The sequence below is a fragment of the Gymnoscopelus braueri genome, assembly GCF_963280865.1.
Source record: "Gymnoscopelus braueri genome assembly, chromosome: 9".
Classification (NCBI taxonomy): Eukaryota; Metazoa; Chordata; class Actinopteri; order Myctophiformes; family Myctophidae; genus Gymnoscopelus; species Gymnoscopelus braueri.
Window position 1 is genome coordinate 26,897,052 of NC_137610.1, and position 15,000 is coordinate 26,912,051.

The 15,000-nt window shown below is 43.6% G+C and overlaps 1 protein-coding gene across 1 annotated transcript; it reads right to left on the reverse strand.

The window, feature by feature from the left end:
• Positions 1-1,904: 1,904 nt before the first annotated feature.
• Positions 1,905-12,902, reverse strand: LOC308091226 (uncharacterized protein). The gene is made up of 9 exons (XM_080436670.1): positions 12,617-12,902; positions 8,825-8,892; positions 8,360-8,421; positions 7,343-7,612; positions 6,624-6,693; positions 5,410-5,530; positions 4,503-4,702; positions 2,330-2,415; positions 1,905-2,006 (listed from the first exon to the last, which is right to left on the reverse strand). Exons 3-8 carry the CDS (start codon positions 8,404-8,406, stop codon positions 2,389-2,391), a joined length of 735 nt encoding a protein of 244 aa, XP_080292796.1. The 5' UTR covers positions 8,407-8,421; positions 8,825-8,892; positions 12,617-12,902; the 3' UTR covers positions 1,905-2,006; positions 2,330-2,388.
• Positions 12,903-15,000: the final 2,098 nt, after the last annotated feature.

The window sequence follows — 15,000 nt, forward strand, 5'->3', positions numbered from 1 at the left end:
TTTGATTAATTTTGGGGGAAGTTTGGGTAATCTAATTTTCCAGATGCAGTATACCATGCAATGATCGCTAAAGCAATCAGACATGATACCTGATTTAATAATCCGATTTGGATGTGAGACCAAAATCCAATCTAGCAGGTATTGGCATGTGGGTGTGACCCGAGTGGGCTCACTAATTAACTGAGTTAGGTTCAAGTTCCCAATAATGTTTTTAGCATTCTTAGAAGCTTTGTCCAACCAATCTCGGTTAAAGTCACCTAAAAGTACAAGTTCATTTTTATCACTAATAGAATTAATAGTGGAGACTATACAATTGAAAGAGTCAACAGGTGATGAAGGAGGTCTATAGATGTTTCCAATTATTATATACTTGTTTTCATGAAGAATTACTTTCACAAAAATGCTTTCGAAATGAACAGGTTCAACTGTAGGCACAATTAATTCAGAAGCAAGATCTGCTGAAACATATGTCACTACACCACCACACCTCGTAGCTCTGAAGAATATATATATATATATATATATATATATATATACATATATGTATCTATATATATACATACACACAATAACATAATGCTGAGGATATGAAAAGCAAATGAAAGGAAAAGAAAAGGAGAAAAGAAAAAAAGAAAGAAAGAAAGATGAAGATGTCGGCAAAAGTAAGACTTGAGTAACTTATCTGCAGCCGTCTGCAGTGTCACAGAATTCAGTCCCAGGTAGTCATGGCAATGACAACGCTCTGATGACGTCATCATCATGCGTCAATGTTTACAGCGGCTTGTGGAAGCATGCTGCAGATTCAACGCACTACTACATCATCATCATGCTTCATTGTTTACAGCAGCCGAGGAAGCCTGCCGTTGACTTGGTATATCTTCCTGAGCATCATGAAAGATTACTTCATCTCCACCACTTAGCCAATACGTGACACGAGGATTCCTGTACAATTTACCATCGATGTAAAGTTTGTCAATGGAAAGTATACGACCCTTAAAACAATGAAGAATATATAAATATCTATAGATAGATTTTTTTTAAGGGTCGTATACACCTGCAACCACGTGACTTAACCACTAAAAACAACAAGAAGTGGTGTTTGGGATAGTTTCTCCCAAAACAATGATGAGGAGCTTTACTTGTAACTTGCAATGCAGTGTTGAAATATAGCAGGAGAACATCCGCCATGCGATATCACTTTGTGCACAAATGTTGAATGAGTAATTTTTTTTAACACATTTCCTTAACGGTTAATGGTCAATTAACCGGAAAGGCCTAACGGTTACCGGTTAATACAATGTCTCCAAATGGTAATCACTAGAACATAGTTTAACTCCTTGAACACCTTGGTAGCAGCATCCGCTGTGTCTCCCCCACCCCCACATCTCATTTCTCTGTATATAAACCTTACCATTCTACTGAGCTTTGACTGATCTGTACCATATGTGTTGTATATATTGTAAGTATGTATTGTATTGTATGTCTTGTCCTATGTTTTTTCTCTTTTTCTAACAAGGTTAAACAACAGTCTGAAGAGGTGAGTCTTCAGATTACGGCGGAACATTGGGAGTGAATCTGTTAAGTTAATAGTACTAGCAGTAGAAGTACATGAAGTATTGTGTACCTTCAGTAGTTCTTCTTGTGTATTAAACCCAGGGTGAGGTTGTCTATAGACGAATCCACAGACGCGCTGCCTGTAGCTGCCTGTAGGCGGCCATTGCTGCGGTGTCGCGTCCGCGGAGCGTTGACACCGCAGCAATGGCTGCGCACAGGGCAGCGCTCCGTGGATTTGTGTATAGGGTCCCTCTCTATACTTCAGGTGTATGAACTCCCTCCTCTGGTCAGGTGTGGCATTGCAGTCCAGCTCCTCACAGGTGGGCAGCCTGGCCGCCCAGAAGTCGTTGGCCCGGTCGTTACCCACGGTGCTGAACAACTACACAACACCGCATCTCTCTCACACACTCACACAAGAGCGTTCCCAAACTTCTTCTTCATGTCAAGGACCCCTAGGAATAAACATACAAACAAGAAAACCCATCTCTAACCCAGTGTTTCTGTCCGGGGACCCCCAGGGGTCCTTGAGGGGGTTCCAGGCGATATCAGTCTAACCACTTTACATCTTACAAAAATCTTTAAATTTCATAAATTTGGGGAAAAGAATTAAACATTTTACCAACACAAATCCTGTATGGGAACATATTTTCAGATAGGGGTCCGTGGCCAAATACATATTAATTTGGGGGTCCTTGACTTAAAGCACTGGTATAGAGCAGTTTAACACCATCCTCCTGCCATGTCAGACCATGTGACCTGGTCAGGTGACCCTCACCTGGACTATTTCGTTGCTCCAGACGCTGGTGTCCAGTTTAAGACTCTGAACCTTTGAGATCATGGTCCCCAAACCTCTGTGTTCACCTGTAGCACGCACACACACACACCACACACACACCACACGCACACACACACACACACACACACACACACACACACACACACACACTTAACATCTTGATTTGCGTTCACATTTAACACAAACTTATTGAACACAAACAATAGTAGAGAAAAACTTGGGAAACTCAACTGTAAGTGTTCCAGGATCAGGGCCGGCCGCTGCTAGGGCCACAACCACTAGGGGGGCCACAAAAATATTGTAATTATGTCATGTATCTCCTATCCAACAACTAGCGTTATTATTTTAGTATGCAATAAAAAAATGACATGATTTTATAATGGGGGTGTTTGGGGGGGGGGCCCTAAGCAAGAATCTTGCTTAGGGCCACAAAAATCCTAGGGCCGGCCCTGTTCAGGATGCACGAAGCATCGTTTCTTCCATAATGTGGCGACTGACAATTATCACAGACACTGATTTCTCCAATGACTTAATTAGCGTCTTAGGCATTAGTTTCCTGTAATCTGCAGGCCTCTAACAACTACTTTATGGACATTACAGAGGCTTACAAATATAAGCACAAGCAATTTACATTTGTAACCAAGCTGTATAATAGCATCCTTAATACGTTGGTACTTTAGCACCTTGGTAAGGACGACACACGCACACACACACACACACACACACAAATACATAAATACATAAATTATTACATTATAAAACATACACTTCAGCCCTATTTTATTCCTAGGCTATTTGAAAATAGACGATCTACAAGATCACAACACATCGCGGCGGGTTGTGAGCTTGTAGATCTGCTATTTTCAAACATTGTGGTACTTTTACTTTTGGTACTTTAAGTACATTTTGAATATTGGACTTTCTGTATTGTTTCTTTTACTTTAAGTAAAACATTGGAGTACTTTTTCCAGCACTGCACAGAGTGCCAGCAGAACGACAGCACGCCTGCTATGCTTCATGTCTGTACAGGACGCTGTCATTCTGTCTAGTTCAGTGTTTCTCACAGTGTTTGTGCCCAAGGCTCACTAAGAGGGCAAGTCACCATCTCAACACATCTGTATTCAAAGCAGAAATAGCAGCACTGCAAGTTCACATGTTGGATTGTAAATGCGTTGTGAGTTTATACTGTAGATCTGCTAGTTTTGTTACTTTTGAACATTTGTGAAATGGTTTGGGAACCAGTGATCTAGTATATTTTACACAGTAACACATAGTAAACACACTGGGTTCTACACTGACACGTTGGTGTGTTACTGTAGTTACACTTTCACATGTTTCATTTTCACAAAGGTTCTTCAACAGGTCAGACTGTGTTTTTCCTGCTGTTAGTTGATCTAAAACTTGCATTAATGTCAAACTTATGTCACAAACACACTCATAAAAGCATTAGTGTGTAACAGCTTGGAAATCAAACCAGTCAGTGCATGTTGACCTTCCTGACGCGGTTCATTAGCTTTACTAAACTGACAGACTAGTTTGCCTTGATGTTACAGTATCTACAGTATTCTTCTGTCTGCAAACTTCTTATTTGTGTCTTTCTCATGTGTGATGGATTCTGCAGTTCCTCTTTATATCTGACCTTAAAACTCAGCAATCAGATAGAAATCTAGATAGAAGGACAGTGTCTAACCTGCACAGTTCTTACAGATGACCACACAGAGGACAGTGTCTAACACAGTTCTTACAGATGACCACACAGAGGACAGTGTCTAACACAGTTCTTACAGATGACCACACAGAGGACAGTGTCTAACACAGTTCTTACAGATGACCACACAGAGGACAGTGTCTAACACAGTTCTTACAGATGACCACACAGAGACAGAAGGACAGTGTCTAACCTGCACAGTTCTTACAGATGACCACACAGAGACAGAAGGACAGTGTCTAACACAGTTCTTACAGATGACCACACAGAGACAGAAGGACAGTGTCTAACCTGCACAGTTCTTACAGATGACCACACAGAGAAAGAAGGACAGTATCTAACCTGCACAGTTCTTACAGATGACCACACAGAGACAGAAGGACAGTATCTAACCTGCACAGTTCTTACAGATGACCACACAGAGACAGAAGGACAGTATCTAACCTGCACAGTTCTTACAGATGACCACACAGAGGTTGATGGAGGCCCAGTCTGGGTTGATGGCTCTACAGTCTGCACACATCCTGTTGGAGAGGTTGGACCAGATCTTCTCGGCCACCTCGTAGTCTGACAGAGTCTCAGCGATGGACTCCTGCAGAGCCTCCATCCAGTCCCGCTTCTCTCTCCCCGACTCGGCCGTGAAGCTGAAGAGACGAAACGAAACGTTTTGATCGAAACGCCACAAAAGACGTTTCCTCGACTTTACGGTATCTTGGCTTCAGAATGTCACATTTATTTAAATAGAAAATGCAAAATGTACAAAAGGACATATAATTAACAACAATAAGAATGACATAAAATTAAGTGACAGTAGAAAAACTAAATAAGATAACTACACACTCCAAACCCAGCTGAAAGCCTGTGAAAATAGAAAGGTTTTTAGTTAGTGGGACCATAGTGGCTGAAAGCACCTGATTTAGAGTTTATTCTGGGTTTAGTGAGGAGACCTTTGTCTGGTGATCTAAGGCAGTGGTTTTCAACCCTTTTCATATCAAGGTCCATATTTATTGGGCATTTGAGCCACGAACCACCATTCGATGAGATTTAGACTCTCAAACCCACTTAGAATATTTTGTCCACAATTCCATCCATGCTGTATTGATGATGGTACCATAGGAGACAACAGGCAAACGTTGATCAAAATAACAATTATTGAATTAAGTAATGCAGATGTTTAACAATAATTTAACTCTCAAGAGTTAAAGATCTATAAGGGTCCATTTGGTTACCAACTCTCCATCATTTAGCTGGGAACCACCTGGAGACCCCTCAAGGACCACTGGTGGTCCCCGGACCACTGGTTGAGAACCACTGATCTAAGGGATCTGGTTGGTACGTATGGTGTGTTTACCTTCATTGTCAGTGCGGAACACAAAGATTCTGTGAGTCGTTACAATCTCAAACTTGTTGTCTTTAGCAGGGCGGGCCATCTGAATGGCAGCCAATGGGATCACTCCTTTTGGATATACATCCTGGTAGAGAGACAGGTCAGAAAGACGGAGCATACATTTAGAATAAAACCTGGACACCGCTCCACACGTCCTAGAAACTATACACACTATAGGATGCCAGGTCTACAACTGAATGATCTGGCATGCATGCTATCTAAATTACATTTTAACCTTTGCATAAGCCTGCATGGTCGTCAAGGCTAGGTCAAGTGCTACAGGTTAAGGTGCAGTCTGAAGAGGTGAGTCTTCAGACTACGGCGGAATATTGAGAGTGAGTCTGCAATTCTAACTGCAATGGGGAGTTTATTCCACAGTTTGGGAGCCAGAAGGGAGAAGAGTCTTGGACGCGTGGAGCGTTGTCCCGGATGTTTTAGCGAAGGTTCAGACAGCTTCCCTGTGCTAGCTAATCTGAGAGAGTGGGAGGGGTTGTAGGGTTGGATCAGGCTTTGAAGATATGGGGGTGTCATGTGTTTAGTTGTCTTGTAGGCCAACATCAGTGTTTTGTACTCTGTGTGGGCAGTAACTGGGAGCCAATGGAGGGAGAGGAGAAGGGGGGAGACATGTGAAAACTTTGGCTGGTTGAAGACCAAGCGTGCTGCAGCATTCTGGATCATTTGAAGAGGCTTCAGTGCACATGCCGGGAGGCCAGTAGGGAGAGAATACAGTAGTCAAGTTTTGATATGACTGATGTCTGGATAAGGAGCTGGGCTGACTCCTGGGGGAGGAAGGGTCTGATCCTTCATATGTTATAGAGTGTAAACCTACAGGATCGAGTGACTATGCAGATATAATAAGTTGGTTACTTGTTCACATTATTTAGATAGACAAACATATATTTATGATATAGTTTATTTGACCACAAATGCTAAGAATGTTATTTCACAGGGTGTTGTTTAGAAACATGCTAGGTTTGATGTTCACCTGGTATCCTAGTTGCTTTGACTTTGCACCAAATGTGAATGCTTGCATTCTAATTACCAACATTAGATCCGTCTTTATTCGGTGAGGATAAGAGCGTCTGCTGAATTGTAAATTGGGTTTAGGATCAGGGGGGACTTGGTCAGGGGTCAAGGTCAGAGGTCAAAGTCAGTAATACATTCAAATACGACAGTACCTTTTCGCTGCCAAAGTACATGAGGTTTTTGCCGTCAAACTTCACGTAGCGTTTCTGGAAAACATAGTTCCTGAAGTACAAACAGAAACATGACAGATGAGATGAATGTGAGAGGAGGAATATAAACAAAAACACATTAACATCTCACCTAACCTGGCCTGGCATTGGCCGGACTGATAGCGTGGATTCACTCACATACTGTGATCCGCGTTGTCGGTCTGGCTAATGCCAGGCTAACCCTAACCCCTAGCACTGTCTCTAACCCTCAAGAGACAGTGGGGGCCGTTCAAACAAAGGGGTTTAGAAGTCCTACACAAACCGCACAATCTGATAAAACACCGTTGTAGGGAGAAGTATACATCAGTTGCGTCTCTCTCCGAGCCCAGCCGCATTCCTCCCGCACCCTGAATTGAATTCATATTCATTTAATTTCTCCTGGAGAGGAGAGGAACTTCTCCTCTCCACCGTTTGGTGCCCCCACCCGAAGGTTGGTGCCCTGTGCTTCAGCACCTTAAGCCCGTTGGATAAGCCACCACTTTCTAAGTGTATGAATGTGTAACTTTAAAGACAATCCAGTCCAGCCATCCACAGAAGATGTGTGAGTGTGAGTGTGTGTGTGTGTGTGTGTGTGTGTGTGTGTGTGTGTGTGTGTGTGTGTGTGTGTGTGTGTGTGTGTGTGTGTGTGTGTGTGTGTGTGTGTGCGTGTGTGTGTGTCTCACCCCTGTGGAGACAGCTTGTCCAGCCATCCACAGAGGATGGGTGCAGCGCGCTCAGAGCTGCAGGTGTAGCTGGCGTAGGGGGAGATGGTCAGGTCCTCCTCGGGGTCCCGTGGGGGGTGGAGGAGGTGGTGGGGGAGGGACAGGTAGCGTTGAGGAGGCGAGGGGTCACCTCCTCCACCCACGGTGCTGTAGCCCTGATGACCTTCTTGACCTCCTGCTCCACTGTGGAGCGCCTGAGACAACCTCCTGGCCCACCAACGCCTCTGAGAGCTGAGACATGTTTAGCTTAGTTTACTTTATTAGCACATTGTGATGTAAAATACATACAATACATATCAGAAGAAAAGTTATTGTGCAAGAAGAGGAAGAAGCCAACAGGCTTATTTAGATCATTAAATAAGATACATTCAAGGTCAATAAGACAATACAAAAGCTGCATGGATTAAAATTACAAGCATGATAATGTAAAGTATGTTGTATTGCTTGTAAACCGTTAAGAGGTCGGTCATTGAGAAAGTCAAAAGGAGAGTGGAACATGTTTTATCTCACTGCTTTCAACATAGAATTACTATAAATGTAAATCATTTTTCTCCCCACTAGAGGCAGGGCTCTGGATGGTTGCGTCAGTCAGTCGGTTGGTCCTTCCACCACTTTAGTTCCTAACAACATAGCACTATGCTGTTCACCTTCATGTTACCCAGAGGATGAACCTAATGACCCCCTCTAGTTCCATCATTACACCAAAAGACATTTATGATCATTCATATTTTATCTTATTTAAAAGTTGTTGCTGTTGTTTAAAATATATTTTAATACTTCAGTATGTGTACAATTTGAAGCCACCCTCTATCATGGCACTTATAAACAAATGATGATCATTAAATTAAATGTTCACTTTCTTTCATGTTTAGCCCCATTAATGAGAGCGTGGTGCTATAAACCACACCCACTTTGATCCTGTTGTATGTAGACTATGAGGTTTAGTCTTAAAACAGATCAGATGACAGGTATATTTACCCATGATCCTCAGCATGTTTATCCTCCAGTGTTTCCCTTCCCTCCATTTTGTTCCTGTCAACCTGAAAATCAGACAAAAACAGACAAAATAAAAGAGGTGACAGTTTAGCTGCTGCTGTGAACAACTGATGTCAAACAAATGAAATGCAGTGAAAGCTCTTTATGATTTTCAAGTGGGCCTCTGATCCAGAAAAGGTTGGAACAGTGTTGTAATGGTGATTTTTTTAACTGATGGGGTGCTAGTTTAATGACATCATGCATTTTACTTTAATAATGTGTGATACATTTTTTACTTAGGTTTACTTTTTTTTTTACTTATGTCCCAGGAACAATATATTTTGAGATGGGGGTCTGCAGCCAAATACATATCTAAACATGTTCTCTAAATCCTAACAGTATGTTGCTATTTTTTCATGTCAAGGACCCCCAAAATGATATGTATTTGGCCTCACAGAGCTGTCTCACCTCAGGTGTGTGTCTGTAGACCGTTTCACAGTAGGGGCTGATCTCCTCCTCAGGGTCGTCAGTGGAGGCTGAAAGGAAGAACATCAACATTTTACTGACAATATGGAAACTATTTATATACATTCATCTCATTGAGTGCCATTCACGTGTTTCATGTGTTTTAACGCTATGGTGCAATGTGCCAATCACGTGTTTCACAGGTTTTTGAAAAAAGTAGTAAAAAATAAAAATAATTGTTCAGAACCCAAGATATCATTATCTGAAGATTCGCAGCTCCATCCACTCCTTGTTTAACTTATAACTGAAAAAGGCTGTATCTCGCTTCCTAAGCACTTTAACTGACTACTAAAACAATATGAAAATGGACTGCATTTTTATAAAGCTTTTCTCCAAAGCGCTTTACAATGTATCGTTGTGTCGTTGAACACTATGAATAAAATAACATTTCTGTTTGGCCTCTAGGCTTTGAAGTCACACAGGTGCAGATATGACTGTTTGCTTTTAATAATTGTTTCTGTTAATATGTTTGCTGATTTTGAACTCTAATGTGTCAGTGATGTTGTCTCCTCTTGTTTTTAAGTGTGCTGTTCCTTTAACCCACCAGTAACAGCCAGTCTAAAGGTACATAAAGGTACAAGGGCAAGATTGACTAACAGACGGGTGCTATGGTAAAAGAGGTGGTTGCTGTGATAAAACAGTGGTTGCTATGGTCTACAACAGTGGTTGCTATGGTCTAAAACAGTGGTTGCTATGGTAAACAGGTGGTTACTATGGTAAAACCATGGTTACTAGGGTATAACAGGAGGTTGTTATGGTAAAAGAGGTGGTTGCTATGATAAAACAGTAGTTGCTATGGTCTAAAACAGTGGTTGCGATTGTAAACAGGTGGTTGCTATGGTAAAACCATGGTTGCTAGGGTCTAACAGGCGGTTGTTACGGTAAAAGAGGTGGTTGCTATGATAAAACAGTGGTTGCTATGGTCTAAAACAGTGGTTGCTATGGTAAACAGGTGGTTGCTATGGTAAAACCATGGTTGCTAGGGTCTAACAGGCGGTTGCTATGGTAAAAGAGGTGGTTGCTATGATAAAACAGTGGTTGCTATGGTCTAAAACAATGGTTGCTATGGTAAACAGGTGGTTGCTAGGGGTAAAAACATGGTTGCTATGGTAAACATGAGTGGTTGCCATGAGAAAACAGCGATTGCTAAGGTGGTTGCTACCATACACAAACGGTCCAGCAGCAGACTGCTGCCATGGTAACGTCCACAAAAGTGTACGCTAAAAAGACCAGCAGAGGTCCTGTTGTGCAACAGCGGCAGCTCTCTGATTGGTTGAGCTCTGAAATAAAAGGGCTGCTCAGAGTGACAGAGCTGCCAGTGTGTTGAAGACAGAGAGCAGAGAGGAGCATACTCAGAGAGCTAGCACTATTACTATTACTAACTATAATAAAGATGGTTTCCAGCAGCATGCAGAGCTCCATGACTCCACCCAACAACGTTGTCAGAGTCATCCTCCCCTCGCCGCCAAAGGCCCCGAAGAAGAGACGCCTTCAACGTCTGCCGTTCCGCTCGCTCTGCAGGCTCTACGGGACAGACGTTCGGCGCCGCTTGGACTTTTTGGAAGCGTGTAAGGTGGTTCTGAAGACCCCCGAGAACCAACGGCTGCTCCCCCCGCTGCCAAACGCCCCGAAGATACACCTCAAGCGTCTGCCGCTGCGCTCGCCGCTCTTTGGGCCAGACGTCAAGCAGCGGTTGGACTTTTCTGAAGCGTGTCGGGAGCATAAGAGCATGGTTCTGAAGACCCCCGAGAACCAGCGGCTGCTCCCCCCGCCGCCAAACGCCCCAGAGATACGCCTCTGGGCCCTGACGCTGCGCTCGCCATTCATTGGACCAGACGTCAAGCAGCGGTTGGACTTTTCTGAAGCGTGTGGGTTGGTTCTGAAGACCCCCGAGAACCAACGGCTGCTCTCCCCGCTGCCAAACGCCCCGAAGACACGCCGCCAGGCCCTGCCACTGCACACTGGGACCCACCCACATGTTCAGCGGAGGTTGGACTATTCTGAGGTGAATGACATCAGGGTGGATGATGACAGCATCTAGTCTGAGTCACACCACCAATCAACATGCTCCCTGGATGTGACATCATCATCACGCCACCAATCAACATCCTCCCTGGATGTGACATCATCATTATTAAACAAGAGGAGGAGAGTCTAGTGGAGGACGCAGCTCCTCTGTGGACATTAAGACATTACAGACCCGGACAGACATCGTTCCCAACGGGCTTCGTACCCAACAGACAATCGTTATCAACGGCCATCGGCCTAATGTTTTCAAATGTTTGACAAATGTATATATTGCACTTGTGTTAAATGTATCAAACATGTTATGTATTATATTGTAAATAATAATTCCATCAAATACTTCAGATGATTTCAAATAAATCCCAAACTATGAAAAATCTAAATATTGCTTCCTGTTCAATGACAGTTGTGCTGGTCAGGCTTTTGGATTTAATTTGGTTTATTTCTTTACAGATCACCAGGTTCACACAACGTTTATCTATGTTTTATTATCATTAAACCAAAACAGTCAAATAATTTAACACCTGGAAACACCCTCAAGGGGTCCTTGACGGGGTTCCAGTGAGACCCAAGCTAAATGATTTAATTACTAGAGTTCAGGCTGCTACGCGGCCTGAACGTCACACCGCTGATCCGACTGATATGCCCATATATGGAGATCCCTGATGTCATCAGTATATGCCCATATATGGAGATCCCTGATGTCATCAGTACATGCCCATATATGGGCATGCTGATTTGTTTGCATGTGATGTCATGACGACACATTAAGGTTAGACAACACTAGGCATGTAGCGGCATACTGTGTATTACGGTATTACGGCAGTATAAATAGCCACGGTATTGATACCGTGATATTTCCGAGCTCACAGTATTTATTTATGTATTATTGTATATGAAAACATTGCCATCTTGCCCACACGCATATGGAAAGTGCAGAGCGGGTTCTCAGACCACTCACCCCGCCATGCCAAGTCTGTTTGGTAGTAATCTGAGTTCCCAGAAGTTTTCGCCAGCTCTGGCGAGGAACTTCTGGGCCAGAGCCCTGGTATTTGTGGGCGGGATGTAGCTTACGCTCAGAATCTGAGCGGACACGCCTCTTACCGGTCTGAGAGCTGTGCAACTCGTCTAAAAAGTCCGACGAGAGGCAAACAGCAGTACACAACAATGGCGGCCGCAATTTCTCAAGGGGAAATTGCTTCCCGTCGATCCTATTTAGATGTAACACCCACTGCATGTGGATCCCGCCCCCTTTTCTTCATTGGCTGTTGATTTGAATCACAACGCAGTGGCCGCGCCCCTGCTGTCCAAGCTAAAAAGCATAAATTAATGGACTACTTTTATTACCGTAAGCGATGAAATCCTTCGTGTTATTGTTAACTTTGGGTCAATTTATGAATGTATTTATTAAATAGCCATGTAATAAGCGGGATAATCAATGGGGAGCAGGTCATTATTGAGAAATAAAGTTGAAACCCCTTCAGGGTGATGAAGACCCCTCCGCTAGGCGTCGCCTTTCTCTATAATGGCCGGCTCCCCATTGATTATCCCTTGCTTAAACTTTATGATTTCTTAAGTTAATAGTATGTAGTCTCCTACTCACGTTAACCATCCAGTGGGAAGTGAGGGAGGCCTACATAACATACCGAATAAACGAAGCTGAGATGTATCATTTCTAAAATGTAGTGTAAATAACACACACAAACGTACTTGCACTCCTCGTCCAGCAGGTGGAACAGTGCTGTGGGTTTCTTGCTGATCAGGTTAATGCAGCCGCTGTTGTCAATGTAGTCGATGTTGAGCCAACTGATCCCTTCTGCCCTGTACTCCTCCACACACACACACACACACGGTTCCTTCCTTCATCCTCACGCTGGGTGCATCCACACATATACGTCAAGTTGTCGTACGGAAGTCCCATCCACTCTCATGTTAAGTTAAAAAACTGAAGTTCCGGTCCGGTTTTTCCTATAAGACACACACGCACGCACGCAGACAAAGGCAACACACACACACAGAGACAGGGGTAAAACTCTCAGCAAAGCCAGACGTCCACACAGACAGCCGAGGCACAGAAACCTTGCACACCAGCACTCAGAGGAGAAAACAACAGAGCTTTGAGGGGATTAATACATAATAAATAAAGCCACAACAAGAGGTAAAGTTAAACAGTGTTAAAGATAACACCAAAGATAAAGAGAGATAAGAGAGAGGAGAAGATAACAAGCTCCATATGAAGCCAAGGATCACCAGCGGAACCAGAAGATTCCTCCGCTGAAGGACCGAGGTCTCCAGAGACCACCTTCAGATTCAGGATTTTCTTTCTCACTCTCACACTTTACTATACTTTAGATCCAGATAGCGACTGACTACCTATAGTCCATGGGCTATACCAAGCTGCCTCCTTCAGCAGATCCCACACCACCAACCAGCAAGTCTCCAGTCAGACCAGTAGCCGACGAACCAGCGACCAGCACCATCAGCAACAGCAGCGCGGCGACAAAGACCCAAGCTGTGATCGGACCAGTACCTTAATAGCGGGCGGCACGTTGATTGGTACTCCTACACGAACGGGGACCGTGAATCTGCATCCGCTACACCGGCGGTCCATTGGCCAGAAGCGCGCCACCTGGGACACGAACCTGTGATCACAACATCATCATCCCCGGCTTGTTCCCAGCCTGAGCTCAGCTCCGGACGGACCCGACGCAGAGAGGCGAGAGAGACAAGACAGACAGACCAGCAGCATCTTCCATCTGAAAACCCAAAGAAATAAGGTAACGCTTAAATGTTTTTTCTCGTTTTGTTTCATGTAAAATTGCATGTAGTAATTGATTTGTTCCTTCTACCCTTTATTATGTTTATTTAAATAGCTCATAATGCTTGTATCAATAACCAGACAATACTTATTTATTTGCTTTACAAAGAGGAATACATTTAGTCTGACATTTAAGTATGTACACTTTTCATTCTAATAAAATCATAATAATATTAAATAAAAAATAGAGTATTTGATTTGTGACAAAGACATAGTTTTAATATATAGCTACTGAGTCACTGATTTCATTTTGGTTTAATGACCCTGAGCTCAATTTAATGAAAAAGTTAAAAGAGTAAAACAAACTTGAAACCTCATTTTCATAGGGATTTTTTATTTATTTAGCAATACAAAATAAAAATAAATCTGCTTTCTTAACTGAATTAACCCCGACCCTGTGTGATGTAATTGAAGGTTCATTTGATTTTGGATTGTGCAAAAGCAAAGCTTAAGTTCCATGCCAAGGACCAGCATGTCTTCACACCATGTTATATGATGAGAGCAATAGCTATAGCTCTGCTGATCCTATGGACTATCAACCCCTGCTTGTCGGTCGAACAGACTCAACTCGACAAAAACATCTGGCGTGAGGACGGCGCGACCAGGATCGCCTGTGTCACTGTGTACAGCCGAGCTGCACTGCTGGCATTACGGTCGCCGGAGCCGAACACAACGGCAAACCACGTTCACCTACCGGTGTTGGATAACATCCCCGCCGAGTTGATCCGAGGAAAAAGGAAGAGGAGACGAGGGAAAAGAGGTGGAATTCGGACCCGACTACGGCGGAGATTCACCCGCCCCCCGCTCCCTTCTATCGTTCTGGCCAACGTGCGTTCCCTGCACAACAAGATAGGCACGATACGGACATACACAAGGTACAATCATGATTTTCGTGAGGCATCACTGTTTTGTTTCACTGAGAGCTGGTTAAAGCCATCACAACCAGACTCACTCTATGAAGTCCCCGGATTCACTCTGGTACGACTGGACAGAGGTGGAGGGAGGGGTTACGGCGGTGTATGTGTGTACATAAATGATCTCTGGTGTCGATCCTTCACCGTCAAACTTAGGATATGCGATGATCCCGACGTGGAGATCCTAGGCATGACTTTAAGACCCTTCTATCTTCCCCGCGAATTTGGGTGCATTTTACTTTTTCTAGTATATGTGCCTCCTAAAGGGCCAGGAAGAGCTGCACAAGCAGCAAAAACCACTGCTGACTGTGTGCACGGACTGCAACTGCAGTATCCAGAGGCACCAGCAATCGTGCTGGGAG

Coding starts and splice junctions, on each gene's coding strand:
- LOC308091226 (XM_080436670.1), bottom strand. CDS start 8,406: ATGGAGGGAAGGGAAACACTGGAGGATAAACATGCTGAGGATCATGG. Junction 4,703..5,409: donor GTTCCGCACTGACAATGAAG/GTAAACACACCA, acceptor TCGTCTCTTCAG/CTTCACGGCCGAGTCGGGGA. Junction 2,416..4,502: donor CATCTGTAAGAACTGTGCAG/GTTAGATACTGT, acceptor TGCGTGCTACAG/GTGAACACAGAGGTTTGGGG.